The sequence below is a fragment of the Patagioenas fasciata genome, chromosome 14, assembly GCF_037038585.1.
Source record: "Patagioenas fasciata isolate bPatFas1 chromosome 14, bPatFas1.hap1, whole genome shotgun sequence".
Taxonomy (NCBI): Eukaryota; Metazoa; Chordata; class Aves; order Columbiformes; family Columbidae; genus Patagioenas; species Patagioenas fasciata.
The window spans coordinates 9,231,929-9,253,204 of NC_092533.1; the positions used below are offsets into that span (position 1 = coordinate 9,231,929).

At 39.8% G+C, this 21,276-nt stretch overlaps 1 protein-coding gene and 1 long non-coding RNA gene across 3 annotated transcripts in view; one reads left to right on the forward strand and one right to left on the reverse strand.

The window, feature by feature from the left end:
* The window catches only part of TRPC7 (transient receptor potential cation channel subfamily C member 7), a 76,033-nt gene extending 58,979 nt beyond the window's left edge, over positions 1-17,054 (forward strand). For both annotated transcript variants that reach the window (XM_071814744.1, XM_071814743.1), the window contains exons 8-12: positions 4,419-4,614; positions 7,091-7,312; positions 10,303-10,383; positions 14,721-14,796; positions 15,531-17,054. In XM_071814744.1, the coding sequence (XP_071670845.1) occupies positions 4,419-4,614; positions 7,091-7,312; positions 10,303-10,383; positions 14,721-14,796; positions 15,531-15,673 (718 nt within the window). In that variant the 3' untranslated portion in view covers positions 15,674-17,054. The remainder of the gene's footprint in view (positions 1-4,418; positions 4,615-7,090; positions 7,313-10,302; positions 10,384-14,720; positions 14,797-15,530) is intronic.
* Positions 2,483-9,027, reverse strand: LOC136107752 (uncharacterized). The gene is made up of 3 exons (XR_010652328.2): positions 8,421-9,027; positions 7,825-7,957; positions 2,483-3,858 (listed from the first exon to the last, which is right to left on the reverse strand). It is a non-coding gene; the product is annotated as an uncharacterized lncRNA (long non-coding RNA).
* Positions 17,055-21,276: the final 4,222 nt, after the last annotated feature.

Genomic DNA, 21,276 nt, shown 5'->3' on the forward strand with positions numbered 1-21,276 from the left:
AATACCCTCCTGATTGCCTGGTGGCACAGTAACCCTCAGTTATGGCATCCCCCAGACACATAGCTAGAGCATATCACTGACAAATTCCAGTCTCTGATGCAATGCCATGTGGTAACTCTCTCATTAATGCTCATTATCTAAGTGGATCTTCCAGTACTTACTATCTTTTGATGGAAACAATGAGCAAGCATTGATTAAAATGATGACTGCTCACTGGAGTAAATATTGCCTAAATGCCAAAGGGATGTCTGGACTGAGGAGAGCCTTGTCAAAATCTTTCTCCTAAACTTCAGCCTGATGACTACTTATCCCACAGGGACTTCATGTTGCTATGACGTAAATTTTCCATGAGCATAAGTTTTCCTTTTAAGAATTCAACAGAGATTTAAAATAGACCGACTTTCTTCTGATTATTTAAACACACAGGAGTATCAAATGATGATCTGTGAAAATGAGCCCTTTCATCAAATGAAACAAAGAGAATAGATTAACATTCATCCCCAAAACCCTTCTCAGATGTCTCATTTAACAAGCTAGAAACCCCAAGGTACACAATTTCAAACAATTTTAATAAGCTAATGACAAGGTTATATTGGCAGATGGGCAGCTACCAATTCTAGCAACGTTTCCTTCTTTAGTTTTTGTGTGCTGCCTGTGGGCCTTGCTGAAGGTGATGGGCTCCTGCTGCCCTTAACTTATTCATGAAAAGAAGGAAGATTTAAGTATTAGAGCCAAGTAACTGAGCTGTTGTGAAAATTCAGTGGAGCAAAGAATAGCGCTTACTTTGGTGTCCTCATAACCATTCTGTGACTTAAATGACTGCACTGAAAGCATTTCCTGGCAGGCCTCATTGTGACTTCTAATGAGGATGGGTCATATTTTACAGAAAGTGAATTTTATATTCAGAATTGTGACGATTTGACTATGGGACCTGATTCTCAGAGATCATTTGGCCAGTCAGGACAGAAAAAAGACCCACTGGATTTGTGCACTGATTGGTTGTGGCCAGGTTCTAAGCGCTCACTGGATAGTCCCGGTGAGAAACCTCACAGTCAAAGACCTACTCACTGACATAACTGTGAATTACACGTTTAAGAAAACCGTGGCTTCCTAGGATAGTACATAGGCAGAAAAAGGAATGTACATTTGTCCAGCTAACAGTGGGAGGGAACTGCTTGCTTAGTTCTAATGATATTAGTGAGTGAACGTTTGGTGTAACTTGCCTTTCACCTTCCCTTGCTATCATACTTTTGAAATCCTGCGCTCCATTTTTCTTGTGTTGCCATCTACAGAGCAAACAAGTAGCACCCCAGTGGCCTCTGAACCAAATTAGCATGCAAAGTTTCTGTTGTTTCTTTCATTTTAATGTTCTGGATGCAAATGAAATAAAAAAGCAGCGAACTTTACATGACACTGTTAAATACAGAAATAATTTAGCTAACCATGGTAGCTTTCAAATTTTTTTTTTAAGTTCTTGAATGCTGAAAAGTAGATCATTTTCAGGACTGCTGCAACAGACCTCAGCTATGTTTATCTGTTTATTGTATGCTGTGTACAGAACACAGCTCTTGAAACAGCCTGTAATTAAGAACATGCTATGCAAACAAAATCAAAATGGAGGCAAGACTGATTGCGTTCGTCTTGCGTTCCGCATCACAAATCAGGCTGCAGGCTACAACGTGAGGTTTTCTGTCTCCCTCTCCCCAAAGGGAAATGTGACTCACTGTTTAGTGCCAGTGTTATTTCAAGGCTTGAAGGCTTTTTTCTTCTCATTTTGCTTTGTCAAAATGTGATATTTTTGTAGTTTATATTGACTGCACTGCTTTTTTGGCAGTGTTAAGCATCAACCAATCAATTTAAGGAAGTAACTCAGTCTGAAAGGATGCCTTAAGCTTTCTTAGAGAGGAAGGCACAAGACTGACATGAAATCATAGCCTTGCCATGATCTTTTCTGAGGAAGAACACACTGCTGTTTACAAAAGCGAGAAAAATCTGCAATGACGTGATCGCCCCTGGTCTGTTTTCTTCCTTGATGCAAAATCTTTGTTTAACTTTCACAGGACTGTGTCTATTGAAACAAACAAACCAACCCTCTGTTCTCTTCCCACTGCAACAGTCAGTTTTTCCACAGTGGAGAAAGAGAGCTCAGCGTAACCATCTCCACTAGGAGCACTGGTCAATCTGCCACTGCCAGATCCTCCTGCTGCCAGGGGCTGTCAGTCTAGGCAGGACTCCTGACTTTCTTCATTCCTTCATTTGTCTGCCTTTGAGAAGGATAAAACACCTGCTGACCTTGCAGGAAGGGGGTAAATTGCTTAGCTGGCAATGATGAGACACATCAGCATCTTGGAATCTCTAAGAGCTTGGCTCCAAACACATTTGTTTTGTGTTTTAGTGAGTTGTTCTCAAAAAAAAAAAAAAAAAAAGACAACTGATGTTCCCTGTGACCTGTGCCAAATTTCGTACAATTTGGTAGTAATCGAAAAGGGAGAGAGAAAGAACAGTTCGGTGGTTTTGGAGGGTAGTTCTAGACCAGTAGGTCTCCTTAAAAGAGTTTCCTCTGTGAGATGGACACCCGTGTTTGCCTGGAGGCATTGCTAAGCACAGTTTTGAGGGGCTAGAGGTCAGGTCCACCTCTCATACCACCCTCCCAGTCCCACCAGCACAGCAACTGGTCCCTCACCTGGTGCTGGGAATAAGGACTATGGACTATGCCCAGTGCCCTGTCCCTCACCTGTCTCCTCTGCAGTGCTCGGGACAGTCAGGGCCACTTGCAGTCCTTAATTAACTTTTTAAGGAGAATCTGTCACCACCGCAGATCAAAGGTTAATGCTAAAGCTGTGGAAAAGAAGCAGAGTTGACACGTTGTATTAAAATCTGCCAGCAGGGTGGAAAACTAAGGGAACCTTTCCAAATTAAAGAAGGAAGGTTAATAGCAGGGTGCAGCTGGGATCAAGGCTGGGGGATTATGGGTTGTATTAGTATGATAAGTGACTTAGGTGGTTAGTTTCAAAACCAGAAACTTTTGGTGTTGTATGGGATCTTTAACTAGAAAGCACAACCTTGAACAGAATAAGCACATGACTCAGGGTTAATCCTCACCAGTCAATGCAGTTGTACTGGCTGAGAACGATACCTCAATATTTACCTCACTTTTACAACTACGTGTAAATGGAATATGGGCTACTGTAAGTTATGATGGGAGATAAATACCAGTTTGCTGTGGCAGAAAGAAATTGCCCAGTGCTCTGTAACAGCCTTTCAAAGGGTTGAAATTAGTTTCTCTTGTTTTTATGCATGGCATTATTGACACTGGAGTTGATATAAAGCTTATCATTCCCTTAGGATATGTTGCAGTTTGTTTTTATAAACAGATTTAGCAGGATTAGGCTGCCACCCTTGTAAAAACCATTTCGTCAAAATAGTTTGTAAATGGCGTTGTTTTCTTAGAAGGCAGGGGGAGGGAGAGGTAATTAACTGTAAGAGTGCTAAGGATTGTTCAGTGAAGGCACAATTGCTCTTACATTAAAAATTAAGCAAATAATTGCTTCCAAAAGGTGGGTACGTTGACTGGTTGGTTCCTTCCTTCAGCTGTTCCGCTTCTGCCTGTTATGGCTTTGACTCCTCTGCATCAGACTCTCCCTTTGACCTGTCGGTCCAGTCACATCCTTTCCAGCCCCACTTCTCTTTGCCGTCGGCTTATTGCCCTCTTGTTTCCTATCTTTCAAGCTTTTTGTAGTCCTCTGGTTCCTTTTATTTTCAATCATTCCATTAAAATATCTTTCTGCAACAACTTCTGCCACTCTTACATTTCAAACTTCTGCTGCAAATCCTGGGGTGTCTGACTTGTTTGCAGTCCTAGAACAGAATGGGAGGAAAAATCAGGCTATGAACTTCACTAAATCTGCACTGTGTGCTCTTTTTATATTAATGCCACAAATCAGAACCTTTCAGTTACTTCTCCTGGGTAAAAAGTAATGTTTTTCTTCAGCTCTGGAAACAACATATAAGATCAAACTAAGTTCCTTCTTCCCTTTCCCTGATAATCTCTGTCAGTCCTTTCTGGATGAGAAAAGGTTGAGTGAGTACAAATAAAAAGCCCTACACGAAAAGTTTCAAACTGCACGTTGACCGTGGAGAAGTCCTGACCGGGGACACAAAATCCCAGTGACAAATAATACAACAGATGGAGCAAATAAGGGGACACTGTAACTTTATAGTATTAATCAGAAATCATATTTCTTTATCAAATCAGGAAATAAATATGTTTGGGCACATCCCTGGGTGATGGATAATGGCTTACAAAGCCTGTGCCAAGGCATCATGTTTAGTTTGGTGGATTGTTATTTTTATTATTAACATTTGTCCTGGCTAACCTGATGTCAACTCTATAAAATGATTGTTTGCTTTATTTTTAGGGTAGAAGAAAGTTTTAAAACCTTATTCTGGTCAATATTTGGCTTATCTGAAGTGATATCTGTGGTGCTGAAGTATGATCACAAATTCATTGAGAATATTGGATATGTACTCTATGGAGTATATAATGTGACTATGGTGGTGGTGCTGCTTAATATGCTAATAGCCATGATCAACAACTCCTATCAGGAAATTGAGGTAAGATAAGAAATTAGATTATGAACTCAGTGTACTTAATCATCACTGATAAAGAAAATGTTAAAAAAAAAATAAGGAAGCTGCAATTTATTCCATATGCAAGATTAGTGCTGTTGAAACACAGATCTTACACTGAGTAAGACTTAAGGCTGTGCAATTTAATTAATAATTAAAATGAATCATTTCTAGAACAACTTCAACTTCCTTGTTTTTAATGACCATCTGTGAGCAAATCAAATTTTCTTTACATGTATTTAATGACAGTAGTTTGTGATATTTTTACTCCTTGTCTTGGTTATGATGATTTATTCATGTGTGTTACCTTAGCTGTGTTGTTTGCTTATAACAGATCAAGTAATATTTCATCTGGCTTTTTGCCCTGTTCTCTACTGGTTAAACATCCAAGCCAATCTAGGTCTGAAACTCAGGTATTTATATTTAAAAATTTCTTATTTTCCAACTACCAGGTATATAACCTTGCTATATATATATTTTTGAAGAGTGTCTAGGTCTGCAAAGCATGATTGCATGAACACTCACAAAAGCAACTTTTAAAGGATATGAACACAGCCCTCAAGGGATATTAATAGCTTTGTGCAAAAAAAGCATTTGTAGCGTTTACCCAACCTTGTTCAGTAGTATTGCTATTAATATTGTCAGACTGGATTTCCTAATGTTTTGGACATAAACAACTCCCTTCTAATGTAAATAAAAGCAGAAAAACTCCACAAATATTTGGATATCGTTAGGGCTGAGTCATCTCTTTTGATTTATTAAATGTCAAGTTTCTGTAAGTGGGTTTGTATTAATTGTTTGTTCTAATCTCCCCTCAGAACTTGATACTGGAAAAGGCCAGAACCAAAAATGTTTTCTCACTGTAATGTCTGATTAATCCATGTACTGTAGTGCAAATATAGCTCTATGGTGTGTGTGCTGTAACTAAATGTCAGAGAGACCTTACATGTGTTCTCTGCCCCAGTAGCTTTCCTACATGCAGAAGGCAGATTCATTGCCCCAAAAGTTTCTTACCACTTAAGATCAAGCATCCTTCTGAATCCTCTTCTACTGAAACAAGATTTACTTCTGAAGGGGTCTCAGCCTCATGCTGCCTTTTCTAGTTTATTGTAGGAAGTGGAAATGCTCTTGAAAGTTTCTGAAGAAAAATCTCTAAAAAATACTTGAATAGGTGGCCTATATTACAATAACTTTCTAGTCTAAACTTTGTGATGACCATTTTCCTGGAAAATCGCTTTATCATCCTTCCTGATGGCATAGAAATTTCCAAAACTACTTGTAACTATCAGCAAATTAAACAAGTGTGAGCAATTTGGCCCAGATCCTCCTACTTGAGGACTAGGAAAAACTAGTAAATCCCATACTAATTCCTTTCAATCCTCAGTAGTAGGGAGATTAAAGACACAGTCATCCTACTGAGTGAAGAGAAAGTCCAGACTTCTGTGAGGTACAACCCCAAGCAATGAGAAGACCAAATGGCAGAAGTGAATGCTGCTCCATTGGCAGAGACACGTTGCTGTAACTGCAACAGAATTAAGCTCTGTTGTGTTATGCCAGTTTTTGACTGGGTTTCAGAGCTATGGGGTAATCAGAGGTTATTAATTTCAGCAGAACACAGATATACATGAGTACAGGGTGTTGGCAGATCCGTGCTTCTGTTGATGCTGCTGGCATCTATATAAACCACTACGAAAACAGCTGCAGAGCAGCTGTGGTTCATCCTGTCTTTTGCCTGATAAATGGTCCTGATACATGGCCCTGATCATCCTCTTGTAAAAATGCCAAGCATATCCATAAAGTGTGTGCTAACCTTACCCTTGTACTTGGAAGTGATCCTGGCCCACCTTGATAGTTCAGAAAGGAGATGAGATTCACAGGCACTGAGTGATGGATTTCTCTCCACCATCAGTGGCAGGAGATGAATAGTAAGAGAGTTAAGGTGTGTTGACCTAGAGATATGTGACAGTGAATGCAAACAGGAATTCAGCTAATGACAGAAGAAATCAGTGACCTGGCCTCTTCTATGGGGGGTTCCTGGCCAATGCAGTGCAAACAGCTGGCAGTTAGACAGCATTGCAGTTAATCAGAGACAGTCTTTGTTGTTGTCATGCACATAACAATTTATTCTGCTTTCCATTACTCTGTACGTGTTCTGACACAAGCACTTGATTTTTACTGAAAGACAACCCCTTTGCCATCCAAGGAAACAGAAAATAGTTTAGTATTTGGAGGACTTATATTCTCCATTATATTCATTGCTTTGTTCAATTTTTTCTTATTTTAAGATCACTACAGAGAAGCCTACAAATATGTGTTGTGTGCAGAGCTCTTGGTTTTGAAAACCGAAATCTGATTCTAATTAAATCCTACCTGTATATTTGTCTTTATCATTGCTAAATTCCTTCCTATTTATTAATTATGTATTTGGGTATTGTATTTTTTTCTTTCTTCCCTTTCCAAGGAGGATGCGGATGTGGAGTGGAAGTTTGCACGAGCCAAGCTCTGGCTATCCTACTTTGACGAAGGAAGGACTTTACCTGCTCCTTTTAATCTAGTGCCAAGCCCTAAATCATTTTATTATCTCATACTGAGAATAAAAATGTGCCTCATAAAACTCTGCAAATCTAAGGCCAAAAACTGTGAAAATGATCTTGAGATGGGGATGCTGAATTCCAAACAACGGGTATGTTGTATCTCCACTTTTCAACTTCTTTGTAGAAAGGTTTCATGCCAAGGACTTTCTGGATGGTGCTGCATGATACACAGGTAGATCAGAGACATGACAGCCTCTTTTTTAGGCTCATTGGTGTATATTAGTTGTATTACATTGCACCTAAAGGGTCCTCCCAGACTTGAGACCTCATTATATTAGGCACTGTCTGGACACAAAGGAAAAAGGAATTTTATAAAAGCAGGCAATCTTATAAGGGAGTTTCCCAAGGCCAAAAAAGCAAGGCCAAAGACCAGGGGCAGAAACAGAGGCACAAATAGGATCCCAGCTTGTCTGGCTCCTCATCTACCCAATGCGCCTTTATGCCTCATCAAAACATCCGCCTTCCTTTAAGTGATTTCCAAATTAATTTTACTGTCATTACAACACTTACTGCCACTCCAGGTTCGGGAACAAGTTTCTAAGCAGAGCTTAATAACACCTCCTAAATACCTAAAGGTATAATTAACAACCTCTCTACTTACATCTGCCTAGTGATGTGTAGCCACCAACAGGTACATCCCGCCTCAGCCGCTGTCCCTTTGGTCATTTGAAATAGAAATTTGCTTTGGAAATACTGGCTGCACAGCATCACACTTTCCTCAGCACAGTGAGTGTCTGTACGGCAAAGCAGGAGAAATGCAAGAATATGGTTAGTGCCAAACCCTTCCAACAGAAGTAACTTTGCTCCCCCCTGGGAAAATGCCAGAGAAATTAGAGAAAATGATGTTGCCTATGGAAATTATTATCTGCAACACAGTGCGGAGCACCACTGGGATGAAGTGTTCTTAGGACATAAATTTGTAACAACCACAATCCCACTCACATGGTAAATCCACCTGCTTTACCTCGGAGAAGAAAACACCCAGAACATTCACAGGAATTCAACCAAAGCTACTCAGCTTCTGTCATCAAATGCAGTGGAGTCAAAGATGCAAGGACTCAGCTTTGCTTAAAAGATTCCTGGCCTTTATTTAATTTTCTCAGCTCAGGCTTGTTTTGAAACAAGAGAACAACACTGGGAACCCATTCCTGGGGGAAAATAAAAGCCCTCTAAAATGTGTTATCTCTTATTACTTACAGTCACTACATGTGAGAGACTGGTGCGGCTCCTTGGCAGGCTGACCAGCTTTTCTAGGGCACGGTGCTCTTCCCTCAGCCTGCTCTCAAACCCATCCATCCAGGCTTTAATACCATAGCTGGACAGGAGAGGGAAGACCTAGGTGACACGGGGACTCTCCAGCTGAGATATGGGCGGCCAACCCCCAGTTTTATGCTTGCAAAAGAGAAGAGTTGTAATACGAGAGACCGAGGAGAAGGAAAGGAAGGTTGGAGGAGGCTTTGTAGAGTTTGCCTTTGTAAAGCACAGCCTGCTTTGGGGCTTTGTCTGGATCTCTTGGTTCTTCTTGAAGGAGCAAACAGCTGAGCAATACAACTCATAGTGATTCATCTGGCTCCAGGCAAAGCCCGTGGCTTTGGAAGAGATCATGCTCCCATAAATTTAAGAGAACTGCTCAGGTCTGATGTTCCTTCAGTCTCTGCTGGCACCTAAATGGAAGGGAGAAGTATGTCCATGGACTCTTCTCCATGTTATCAAATAATTTAACTATCCAACATAGTGAGCATTGCCAAGATAAACAAGCATTTGGAGGAATTTTAGCCTATACATTCATTTAACACTGCTATTGATTACTGAAAGCCCCACTAGAATAGTGGAGTCCTGAATTAAAATAAACACTTGTCCTTTAGCAAACTCAAATAATGATTTTAAAAGATAATATTTTTAAAACATTATTTGAATCTAACTACACAAAACTCACTTTGAAATTTACTTTCTGCTTCAAAGCATAAACCAAAGTAATACAATTTTCTCTAAGCCCCTCTTTCCCCAAACCACATGAGTGAAAGTGTCTGGATTACCCTTTTTCATGAAACTCATGCAATATTCATAGTTTCCATGGCTTTAACATAAACAATTAAGAGTATCAATCATTCCTTGCTTACCTCTTGATTTTACTTACAGATCATCTTCAAACTGTCTCTGTAAGACCATGGCACACCTGATGTGTACAAAATAAATCTTAAAAAATACATTATTATTTGAGACTTTAAAAGCAATCATTATCAGCATCCTGATTAAAAAATATATTATAATAATAAAAAATAAATCAACTATTTCTCAGCATCTTTTGTCCAGCCAGGGAAGAAAATCCCTTCATCAGGGTCTTACCTGTAATATACCTGCATAGAGGTGCAGAAGTCTGTGATATTAATTGGCTCCTCTGGTTCTATTATATGAATTAATTCCTTTCAGTAAGTGATTTTTTTTTTCTTAGAATTTGGACCAAAAGTTCAGACGTAGATAACAGATTCAAGGAAACCTCTTACAAATATTGTGTGTAGTCTCCAGAAAATTCTCCTCGGAAGCTTCTAGAGTACTAAAATAGGAGATGTGAAGTCCTCTGATTAAAAAAACAAACAAACAAACAAACAAAAAAACCCCTACTGTTCTATTTTTTCAAAAGTACATATTTTGTTGAGCTAAAAACTTGGAAAATGGTACTGCTGTTTTAAAAGGACCAGTGAAAATCAATTGTTTCAGAATTTGTTTTTGTACCACATTGATTTGTTCTCTCTAAACGTAACTATTTGTTTTTCTTCCTTTCTTAAACTGTGTTCTAAATTGATATTTGTCAATTTAACACCTTCTTGTCTAACACTTGTGTGAGAATAGCATTTTTCCTAGATAATTTAGAATCCATTTTTTTCCAGTAATTTGGGGGTTTTTTTACCTTTTCCCATCTTTCAAAAGTTTACTTTTTAGGTCTGAATGTGCTGGCTTTTATTCTGTTCATACAACAAACCATTTCCTACTGTTTTTATAAAGCTCTGCTTAGTTTGGGCTGTCTGGGTATGAGAAGCTGTCATTGATTTAACTATATCATGGTGTTTTATAATTTCAGAAAGTTCGTTTTCACTCTAGCACTCGAAATACAGAAAATTTTTCTGTGAAGAATGCTTATAACAAGCCCACAAGATATCAGGTAATCACAGCATGAAAGCAAGAGCCAAGGGTCATGTTTGCCTCTTCCAGTCGATGCCATCCTGGGACTTGCCAGGCTGGGGTTTGGCACAGGACTGGGCTGGAACACTTCATGAAGACAAACGCAGTCTGTCACTCATGGTGTTAGCATTTGTCATGCTAATTAAGTCCACTCTAGGATTTTTAATTTAACACAACAAACATTGTTCAAGCTTTAATCCTCCAGTGTTGCATTGACAGCGTTTCATTTGTCATGACACAGCATCATCTCTCCAGCCTTTGCGTTAACATTTGCATGTGCTTTCTCTGGCCGTGACTTGTCCTACTGAGCAAACCCTGCAATGTGGTGTGGTTCAAAAATACCTGTGGCTGCAGCAGTGGCATGGGGTCCCCCCGCCATCATGACAACGTAGCCAGCTGTCTCAGCCGGAGTGTTTGTGCCAGCAGATGTATTATTTATTGTGCAAATATATGCAGTAGGGTAACACAATAAGCAAAATGTGCCCCATAGGACTGTTAACATATTTTTTAACATAAAAGAAATCTAATTGTAAGTGATATCTCTGAAGGAGCCAGCATAGGAGAGAGTGGAGGAAAGTAAAAGTTAGGTTGGATGCAATGGTGATTCTAGATTTGGTTTTATCCTGTGTTGGTAAAGTATCCAGCATGATGGACTATTAGGCTGTACAGCATACCAGTAATAAATTTCCGCTGGTTTTAAAAGTAGTCCAGGCTTCTGTGTGAGGATAGAAGATGTGTTTAAAAATCTGTTTTTGAGATGGGATATGTTCACTCTGGCATCTGGAGTTAATTGGCTTGATACCATCAAAGGCAAAGGGAGGAGATCATTCTGTCCCACTCAAAATGACATTTCAGCATTTCTGACATTTTCTTGTCCATTCAAACCCCCAGGTAATGAAAAGTGAGTCCAGCAGAGGCTGACACATTTCTCTTCCTGTAGCTAATATTTCTAAATGAGATTGTCTAATGTAAATTACACCCTTATTTCCAAGGTTGAAAAAGCCAAAGACAGCTGTGAAAAATAGATAGAATATGATAACTACCCATTATTTTGCTTTAATAATGCACTTACCAGGCTTGTCTTCAAACGATCTTGGAAAGTTTTAGTTCCTGTAGGAAGAAACTCCCCAAATAATAAAAGGAGACTGTAACAGTTTTCATTATCTAAAGATAAAGAAGAACAAAGAGTTAGATAGCCTGGGCAGCAAGGTTTCTTCTACAACTGTGAAAGCCTTTGAAGCTGTAACTTCTTGCTGAACTGTTTTCTTTAGTTGCATTTCTCAAGTGACATATCTGCAGCCTCTGTACTGTAGGAGGAACAAGTCAATGCACAGCTGCCACGATCTGAGAATAAACTAGTCTAGGCAAAACTATGCCTTTATCAAATCCTCTTGAGCTGAGACTAAGATGGAGAATTGCTAGAATGTTGTGCTAGGCTTACACATATTTCCCACTTTCATCACTGCAGACTGTCATACTATCAACAACGTGTTCATCTACAAAATTCAGGAAAGGATTTGTCAGGAAAAAAAAAAACTGAAGCAATAGTTTGTACTGTTACAGGCTCAAAAGTATATTTCTTCGCTGTTTGGAGAGACAAAACAGCAAAGAGGTGAGAAATGAGCAAATTCCTTTGCTCTCTTCACTCTTGAACTCTTCTGCTGTCTAACTGATAATGTTTGCATTTGAGACCACCAGGTGTGAGGTCTGATGTCTCAGTGCATGGTTGTCCTCTCTGATCACTGCTGACTTGCATCTCATTTTGACCAGGAACATGAAGGTGCAAAGAAATTCCTCCCATTAGTGCTGCCCTGGGACCTCCCACACTCATGCCAAACAACATCTGCAGTGTCCACAGATGTGCAGCATCAGGAAGAAAACTGTCAATTAAATAGCAGTACTAATGCCTGCAACAATGTCATCTTCAAAGGCACATATAAGTGAAGTCCAGAATAAAATGCTATAAATAGTGAAGTGCAAAGAAAACATGGCCTCCAAATTAAAGACAAGGAACTAGCAGTGTTTATCAGACCCAAAAAGCCAGTGGTTGAACCAGATATTGAGCTCCAAATCTCACAAGTCACATTTCAATGCATTGGCCACAGATCTGTCCTTTTCTTCTCATTTCCCTCTGTGCCAGAAGATATGGAAGGTGTTCAGATAGCTGATGGCAAATGCAGAGCTTGAAGTTTGTGCCAATGAATACATTAAAAAGATTGAATTCAGTAAAGAGTTATAATTTACAAATGTCTGACCTGTTCCTAGAACCTATTGTCTTAAGACTATTTTAAGACCAACACTCAGTAACTAAGTGTTGCATGGTATGAAAGATCTCTAAGACCTGAAGAATTTCAATTAAATTTTAGAGAATGAGGGAACAGTATTTTATAGAAATCAGATGTAATTTAATTGTTTCAAGTTTAGCATTCATTACAAAGTGGCTGTCTGTAAATTTTGTACAGTATTTCCCTGCAGTAACCACGATTATTTTGCCAAGAGGCTTTTTCATTCATTGTAGCTAAAAGCAGCAGTACTGGGTAGAAGGGGAGAAGCAAGGCTTAGAAGCCACAGAGCAATATGAAGGAAAAATAATCACTTTCCTAAAGCTATTGGCAGAAATATCTACTAAATGGCTAGGCAGACTCATTAAAAGTGGTCACTTTTTAAATATTTCTGTAGACAAATCTGACTACAATATGCATTTGATAGACAAGGCAGCCTTAAGCTTGCAACTTCTGTCACACATAGTGTATAATGTACGATGGCATTTGAGTAGTGTCCATCAAAAATACAAGCTGTATGGGAATTAGAAAAGATAGATGTTATCATATTTTCCAGGTAATAAGAGCATTCATAGTGTGCTGATTCTTCGTTTAAATCTAAATTCCCTCTGTCATCCATTCTGGAAAGAACAATTTTTTGGGGATCCAGGATTTCCCTACTTCCCCCAAACATTGCTTCATTTATGTTTTCTCAGGTGACAACCCTACCTTCCTCTGGATTCTACTACCTTGGCCATCTTCAACACACCGTACGTGCGTTGTACCTCATCTCTGTTGCCTTAGTGACCCACACGGTTAGCCAGATGCCTCTTTGTTACAAGGACAGTCTTAAACATCCCATACTCCATGACTGCATGACCTATACAAATTACTGGATCCTTCTTTGATGTTCACATGCCTTTTGCACTGCTATAATCTGCATTTGGATACTGAGGAAAAAAACAGCAGGTGTACTGATTTCTTAATTCGTATTTCACACTCTTTGCAGCATTTTTCAGTGATGTTCAGAGGCATGTGATTGCTACAGAGCAATAATGTAAGTGATCCCATGATGGCAGAGGCTTTTGCCTCAACATTGGCTATCTGGTCAATGAAAGACATTTGTGTATCTGTACTTAGATGCTCACTGAGCTCTCCTCTGTTTGCAGAGGATGCACCTAATTCGTTGTCTCTGATAGAGCAACCCTTTTTTATGTTTATCATGGTTGAAATTTATTTTTTCCCCATTGACAAGTGTCTTTTCTGCAGGGAAGAACTGGCAATGACACCGGCCTTCAGCTGTAACCCAGTGTGTGGCTGAAGACTGACAATTTTACTTTCCCACTAGATAGATGTAACATGTATTTTTGGAACAATATCACATTGCGAGTTCATATCCATAACCATCTTCTGCTGTTTCCATATACGCTGTTCCTTACTAACAATCTTCTCCCATTTTATAATTCTACATGGTTCTTTTTTTTCCCTGTTCCTTAAAATCTGCCATTTCCCTAAGAAACTTCTCTCACTTAAGCCAAATTCTCCACTTCTGTTCAAACTCTCTTTTCTCTGTCCTTCACTAAATTTGTTTTTTTCTTCTAAAACCACAGTTGCAAGGAAGAGTCTTTTTGTTAACCTCAGGTCAGATGTTTAATACACCATCATGAGTGAATTTGCTAACATCATTAATTAACCACTTATTTCTTCCTGTAAAGTATTTTTTAATTGATACATTAAACATCAACATGCTAAAGGAAGGCTCTGGATCCCATTTCTTAGCTTGCTATTGGATCATTTATGTTTCCTTTCTGTCTGTGGGACATACTCTGCATTCATGTGCATCCCACAAAATACCCCAAAGGGCCTTGTATGGGGGCTCGTTATGGCATGTCTGTCAATCAACTATTGTAGTATGGAGTTCAATAAAAAATATCTTTACATCCTCTGAAGTCAAGTTTCATCCATAGTGAAACTGGGTATTTGAATTGCTCATAAGTAGTCATGAATTAAGGGAATGAGGATAAGCTCATGTTAAGTGTTTCTGTTCTCTTTTTAGAAAATAATGAAACGTCTGATTAAGCGGTACGTACTGAAGGCTCAAGTTGACCGAGAAAATGATGAGGTCAATGAAGGCAAGTGGATTTTTATAATTGACACAGATTAGAGCAAATAATATTATTGCTATTGATATGACCAGTAAGAGGATTGAGCTTAGATAACATCCTCTGTAGACACAGAGGGTGCTCATGTACACTATGGTGAGCAGTGGTGACTCTGAGCCACCCTTATGTGCTTGAAATCCTGGGTCCTTAATGTTCCTTAGCAGGGCACATATACCATAGGATCTGTCTTCACATAATCCTGCTCTGCCCTATAGTTCTACCTCTCCTTGCTTTACAGCATCCATTATATTGCAAGCACATAACCCTGCCGTGGGTTTTAAGCAAAGTAATTTATTATTGTCCTGCCTGTCCCAAGAACTTTTTTTGAATTGGATCAGGATTTTTATGGCCAGGGTGTACTATATGCAGATGGAAAAGAACCTCCTTCTAGCACCTCTTAACTGCTACTCTCCTGCAAATGTCCTGTGTAGGTGGAGATCAACATATGGAGAGAGAACAGGCTTGAGAAAAAAATATTAACTTTTCATACATACTTGCTGTTGCTGTCAGTACCACTACTGCAAGTATAGGTTACTTCTTATAAGTCAGTCAAATATTAAGTGCACAAATGCAGGGACATCATATGGAGCTCCACAAACATTTATGACCAAGGATGCTGGAATTAGTTCTTTCTCAGGTCTTAAAACTAAAGAGTTTAATTATGTGGTTCAATATTGCTAACAAAAAAACGTTCCTCCTTTTAGGAGAACTTAAAGAGATTAAGCAAGATATTTCCAGCCTTCGCTATGAACTCTTAGAGGAAAAGTCTCAAGCGACTGGTGAGCTGGCAAGACTAATACAGCAGCTGAGCGACAAATTCGGGAAGAACTTAAATAAGGACATTTGATGGTGAACACAGAGAAAGGCATCTCATTTTCTAAACATTATTCAGTCTCAACCAGCATCTTAGGAGGGCAAAAACCAGCCAAAGGATGGGTACTGCACATTCAGCTTCTGCTGACTAGCAAGTATTGGTAGGAGCACTTTGCATTACTCCTGTGTTTGGTGAGTTACCAGTTAAATATTTATGATGCAAAAGTGATTTACTGGTAAAGATATATACCCTGTGACATCAGAAAATAGATGTACCATAGGGAAGACACCTTCTAGTTAAAGGCAAAAGAAAGACTCTTCATCCATCTGACTCTATTGACGACAATGCAACTGTACTCATTTATACCAATGGAAACTGAACTGATCAGAATTGGCTGAAGTCTGAAGAAAAACAATGTGCCAAGCATATTCCTTAAAAAAGTTAAGAGATTCCTATCCTTGGGTATGTATTCTCCTGTTATGTTTACATGGGCATCCACGAAGACAACTTTGAACAGCACTGTGGTTAATAAGTAAATGAGAAATCATCTACTGAGATGACCAAGGCAAAGTGTGGCATGTAAAGGTCATCTACCTTCTAGACTGGATGACAACACTGGAAAAAATGGACCAAGCTTGTTGGGTAGAGCATCCTTTCACCACTTTTCTAGAACTGGATAAAGGGATTCACAGCTAAAAAACTCTCCACTTTTTCTAGCTATATTAGCTAGTCCACTAATGGATACAGTCTCTTTGTACACACCTGGCCTCTCTTTTATCCTTAGATGATCCCAGCTTCAACAATAGTGTACTGAAATATTCATAATGATGTGGAACTCACTTTCCAGGATTACCCAGAAACAATTTATATCGTGCTAATGCGTTCAGTTCAAGGAACAACATTAATCCAGTGACAACGATGCAACTGAGCTCAGCTTCTGGATTCCAGAGGTGTCAGACAGCAAGCCGTAGGGTAGAGATAAATCATGAGGAACTTAGCCCAGTAGTTTTGAAAATTTAAATCAATATGAAAAGGCGTCAATTCCACTGAGAAAATTCTGACCAAAAAAAAAAAAAAAAAAGGAAAAACCCTTGTAGAAATTATGTGTTTGGCTCTTTCAGAGGATGTAGAAGGGATTAAAACTGTTTTAAAGGCTGCAGTAATACAAGTACTTGGATTGCGCTTTCACACCTGGAAAATGATGAGTCTGCTCAACACAACTGCAAACTTGGACTGCTTGGGATTTTACATTTAGCTACGTGATTTCAACTACTTAAAGCACACCTTATTACTTGGGAACCACTGAACTGTACTGTTTGTTTACAAGAGACTACATTTAGGTGTCGGCTGAGAAAAACAAGCAGAACCAGAAGGTGACCAGTGATCAGTTCTTAAGTGCCAGATGAGAACACAGGTAGCCTAATAGAATAATAGTTATATTTATTAAAAAAAATTTTAAAAAATTTAAAAATTGTACTGTATGTAGATCTGTTTAGAGAAAAATACTGTATTTTTACCTTTAATAATATTATCTTGTATACTGTAATATTTTTACCAAAAAATGGGGAAAAAAATAAAATTACCTCATAATATTTTGTTGTACATTGAGTGAAATATTTGCCTGATCTTTTGATTAACCAATACATGTGAACAATGAAATCATTATATGAAGCAATTTTGTCATAGGAATTCAAAGCCTGAAAGAGTAAAAGAGCAAAACTTAAACTAAAATATATTTTCAAGAACAAAACTAAGTTATTAAAGGTTCTGTGTCTGAGTATAGTCTGCACAAATGACTCCTGCAAAGAGCATAATTTTTCTAGGACTTCAAAAATAGACTAAAAGATCTATTTAAAAAATACGGCTAAAACAACCTGCTTCCTCCCCTTTTGCATTTACATTCCAGGAACTATCAAGGCACAGAGACTTCTTGCATAAATGTTAATGACAAGCAAAATCCCACTTCATCAGAGTGCTTTTCTCATCTAGCCCCAAGAACACACACAAGAAAGCTGTGCACTATGTATAAATGTGCTATCACCAGAAACTATGTTATATTCATTGCTTATTTTCCAAACTTTGTTAAAAATAAATTAAAATTAAGAAACCTTACTAAAGAAACCCTGAGATAACTTAGAGAGTTTGAAGAGGAAAAACCAAAGTCAGTGGGTCTCAGATTGGATTAGACCTGAGACATGCAGGTCCCTGTCCCACCTCCCATCACTGGTGAGACCTCATGGCAGGCCAGTGTCACACCAACCCACCTGTTGGGTTAGTTAGATTTGATCCAGTCTGCAACAGCTCTTTTGGCTTTGAAATATAGGATTTAATATTCCTTGGGCAAATTCATGCTGCAAAGGAATGGAACTTCGCCCAAACTCTTTGTAGATACAGAATTATGTATTTTTATGGGAAATATGTTAGAGAGAGGTCAGACAAAGATGAAGCTAAGCTAAAGTCATCCCCACAAGAGTGAATATGCTCCAAGAGATTCTCCTAATCCTGCAAATCCTGCAGATGAATCAAACTAGAATTTAAATAGACACCCTGAGGAAGATCAGAACAAAGCCATTAACCAGCCAATATTGATTTATTGACTGGCCAAGTCTTCAGATAATTGTTTCACCCCTTGCAAAGACCAAACCACTCAGCTCCTTCTAACAGAAAGGCAGCAAACAGCAGAAAGCATTAATGTGACCTGAAACAGCTGAACCAAGGTGCAAATCCTCAAATAAAGGAGCTGCCTGAGGGCATCTGGCATCATGCCACGGCTTTCAGCAGCGTGGGATGGGATTTGCAGCCCACAGGGCAGAGGTGATGTTTCATACGCAGCTTTGTTCTCACAGTTGGACTAATTCTACCTGCAACTTTACAGGGAACAACTAACAACTGCTGTCCCCAGGTCCCACAAAGCCAGGTTTAAAAGTAAATAAGAAGCAAGAACAGTGTCATGAAAAATGGCTTAGAAGACTGCCTGCATCCTGAGCAGAGCTCAAAGCAGATTAAATTGTCAGAGCTAGGCTTCATTTTTAATTAATCTACATAAGAAAAACATTTCCAGCAAGTCAAAAGAAATTACCCTAATTAAAAGATGTAAGAGATTAAGGATCACTCAACAAGGACAAGCCAGGACACAGTCCATCACCAGTGATGCAGGAGACCTGAGCAGTGTGGACAGGGTTTCAAACACATCTCCAGCAGATCTTTGCTGTCCCAGACCCAGGTCTGTGCTGCAGCCCCAGGCTGTGTGTGGGGCGGGAGGAGGGAGCATCAGTCCCACATCATGTGGCACAGCACCTCTGCTGCCTCTCACATCCCAGGCAGCAACCTGGCAAACAAGTCTTTTCATTCCTCAGTTGGTTTGCATTTGCCTCCCTGACCAACCAACAGCCAGGGAAATGACAGCCGTGACTTCATAGCTGAGGCTCCCAGGACTGTCCTGCGAGATGGTTTTCAGGTGGGGAGGGTAGATGTTTCCTCTATCCAGACATTATATACACTTCCATTTTGACCAGGCCTGACCCCCAAAAGTAGGTCTGCCCTTGCTTTGGCCACGAGTTTCTCACCACTACAGAGTTAGAGATGCTACAATCAGTAGGTCCCATTGCTCCAGTCTTCACACACTTGGTTCACGGCTGTGGTTTTACCTGGCAGTGACCAGCTTGTAAACCCTGCAGGTGGGAGACCTGGTACTGGACACAGGCTGCACAAACTACTGCTTATAAGAACTTACTTACATTTTTAGTAAAAAATGGATAGAGAGGGCACAGGAGAAATAGCCCTAGCTCCAGTGAGGGAAGAGAGGTGCAGAGAAATTCAGGGATTGGCACTAATGAGCTGGAAGTCAGGGGCCAAAAAAGGATCTGTGATTTTCTTAATCTTATTTGGGGCTACATGTACCCTTTAGCTTCACCTTCTCTTGGTCCCTGTTGTGCATCTTGGTAGGCCACATACCCTGGGTATGAGGGATAAAATCTCCCAATGCCCAGTGCAAGCGGCACATGAACAACAGTAGGAAAAAAAGAATCACTGCCTCAGTTATCATCTATCATTTTGAGAAGTGATTCCCTTAATCTCTGGGAGGTTTTAATGGCTCCAGATCAATAATGAGATAAGTCTTCGCTATAGTTTAATTTAAATAAGCCCAAATAGAAAGGGAGATAATAACCTAAGGGGAAAAATAACTAAAGCTGGTTCTGTAATCTATAATACCTTTAATAGTAAGGAAAAGGGCACTTGCTTAAGGTCATTTGAGACAGATATTTAACACAAACCTGCAGTGTGATAAAGGGGGCTTGGAAGAGCTTAAAAGGTTAATGAATAGCGAACAAGCTTGTTAATAGATAACTAATGTTTACTATAATACAGACTAATATTTAATTCCCTTACTAATGATTAATTATTCTGCTGCAAGGGCTTAATTAGGGCTTACGCAGCAGGAGCGCAGGGGGATCTGATGCTGAGATGAATTTCTGCACCGCAGTCGCTGGCCCTGACTCTGGGATCCGCTCCAGCAGCTGCCCCTGCGACGGGCACAGCTTTTGATGGCACAGGGCACATGGGTGTCAAGGAAGCAGGAGGCTGACAGCTGAGATGAAGCTTAGGGTGAAGGTCATTCTCCTGTACACCCAAACAGGTGGCACATTGACTCCATAGCAAGTTTCTTTTGAAAATAAGCAAAAAAATCCCAAAGGAAACCTCTGCCTGTACCCAGGGGCTGGCAGCATCGTGCACTGCAGCCGTGCCCTCCTCTCGGAGCAGGTCTCACAGTATTCTTATACTGGTACCCAGTATCACTTCTGATTGCAAAGACTGTGGAACTGGGATTGTGATAACTCACCCCAAGGTTTTTATCTGAAAATGAGAGCTTCTACCAAATTAAAAAACTGATTTTCTGCAAAAGTGTTTTCTGTATGAAAACGTGCTTCGGGCCAAATTTGCATGATGATTCCCAAACACAAATAACAGAAGTGCATTCATCCTACAAAGAAAGCTGTTGGGCACATGCAGCGTGTTGAAGTAACACTTAGGCAAAGCTTTACCTAAAGAGTCATCAACAATTTCACTCCAGGGGCAGTCACTAAGCACCTCTAAGGGCAGCTCTCCAGCTCATGGCTTTCTGGTAGTATCTGATTTCTTAATAACAAAGCAGTGTTATTAAAACATGACAGTGAACAAGCAACAATACTCACTGCTGAGTAAGAAAAACACAACCTGAAGGAGACTTTTGTACTTATTAAACATTCTTAACTATGTGTTGTGTACCTAATAACACCTAACTTGGTCCCTGCTACTATCTAGCCATTACACCAGAACACATTTTTTGCGATGGACACAGACACCTTTTCTGCTCTGATAGGTATTGTCACGGGAAAACCCGTGCAGGCGACAGCAGAGGTAGCTCATCCCAGGCACACGAGCTGCAGAGAGGAATGTGATAGTGGTAGCAAACCAGCTACCACTCTCCTAAAGGGGAGGATGGAGGAGATGATGTTGTGGACCTGAACCACAAACCTTTATCAGGTTTTGCTTTCAGGGTGTGAGCAGAAGTCTGCAGGCACAAAGCTGGGGAGTGAGGGCAGGAGATTTGCACCCATAGCATGGAGACTGCGGTGTCCATCACCTGGCTGTGCCTC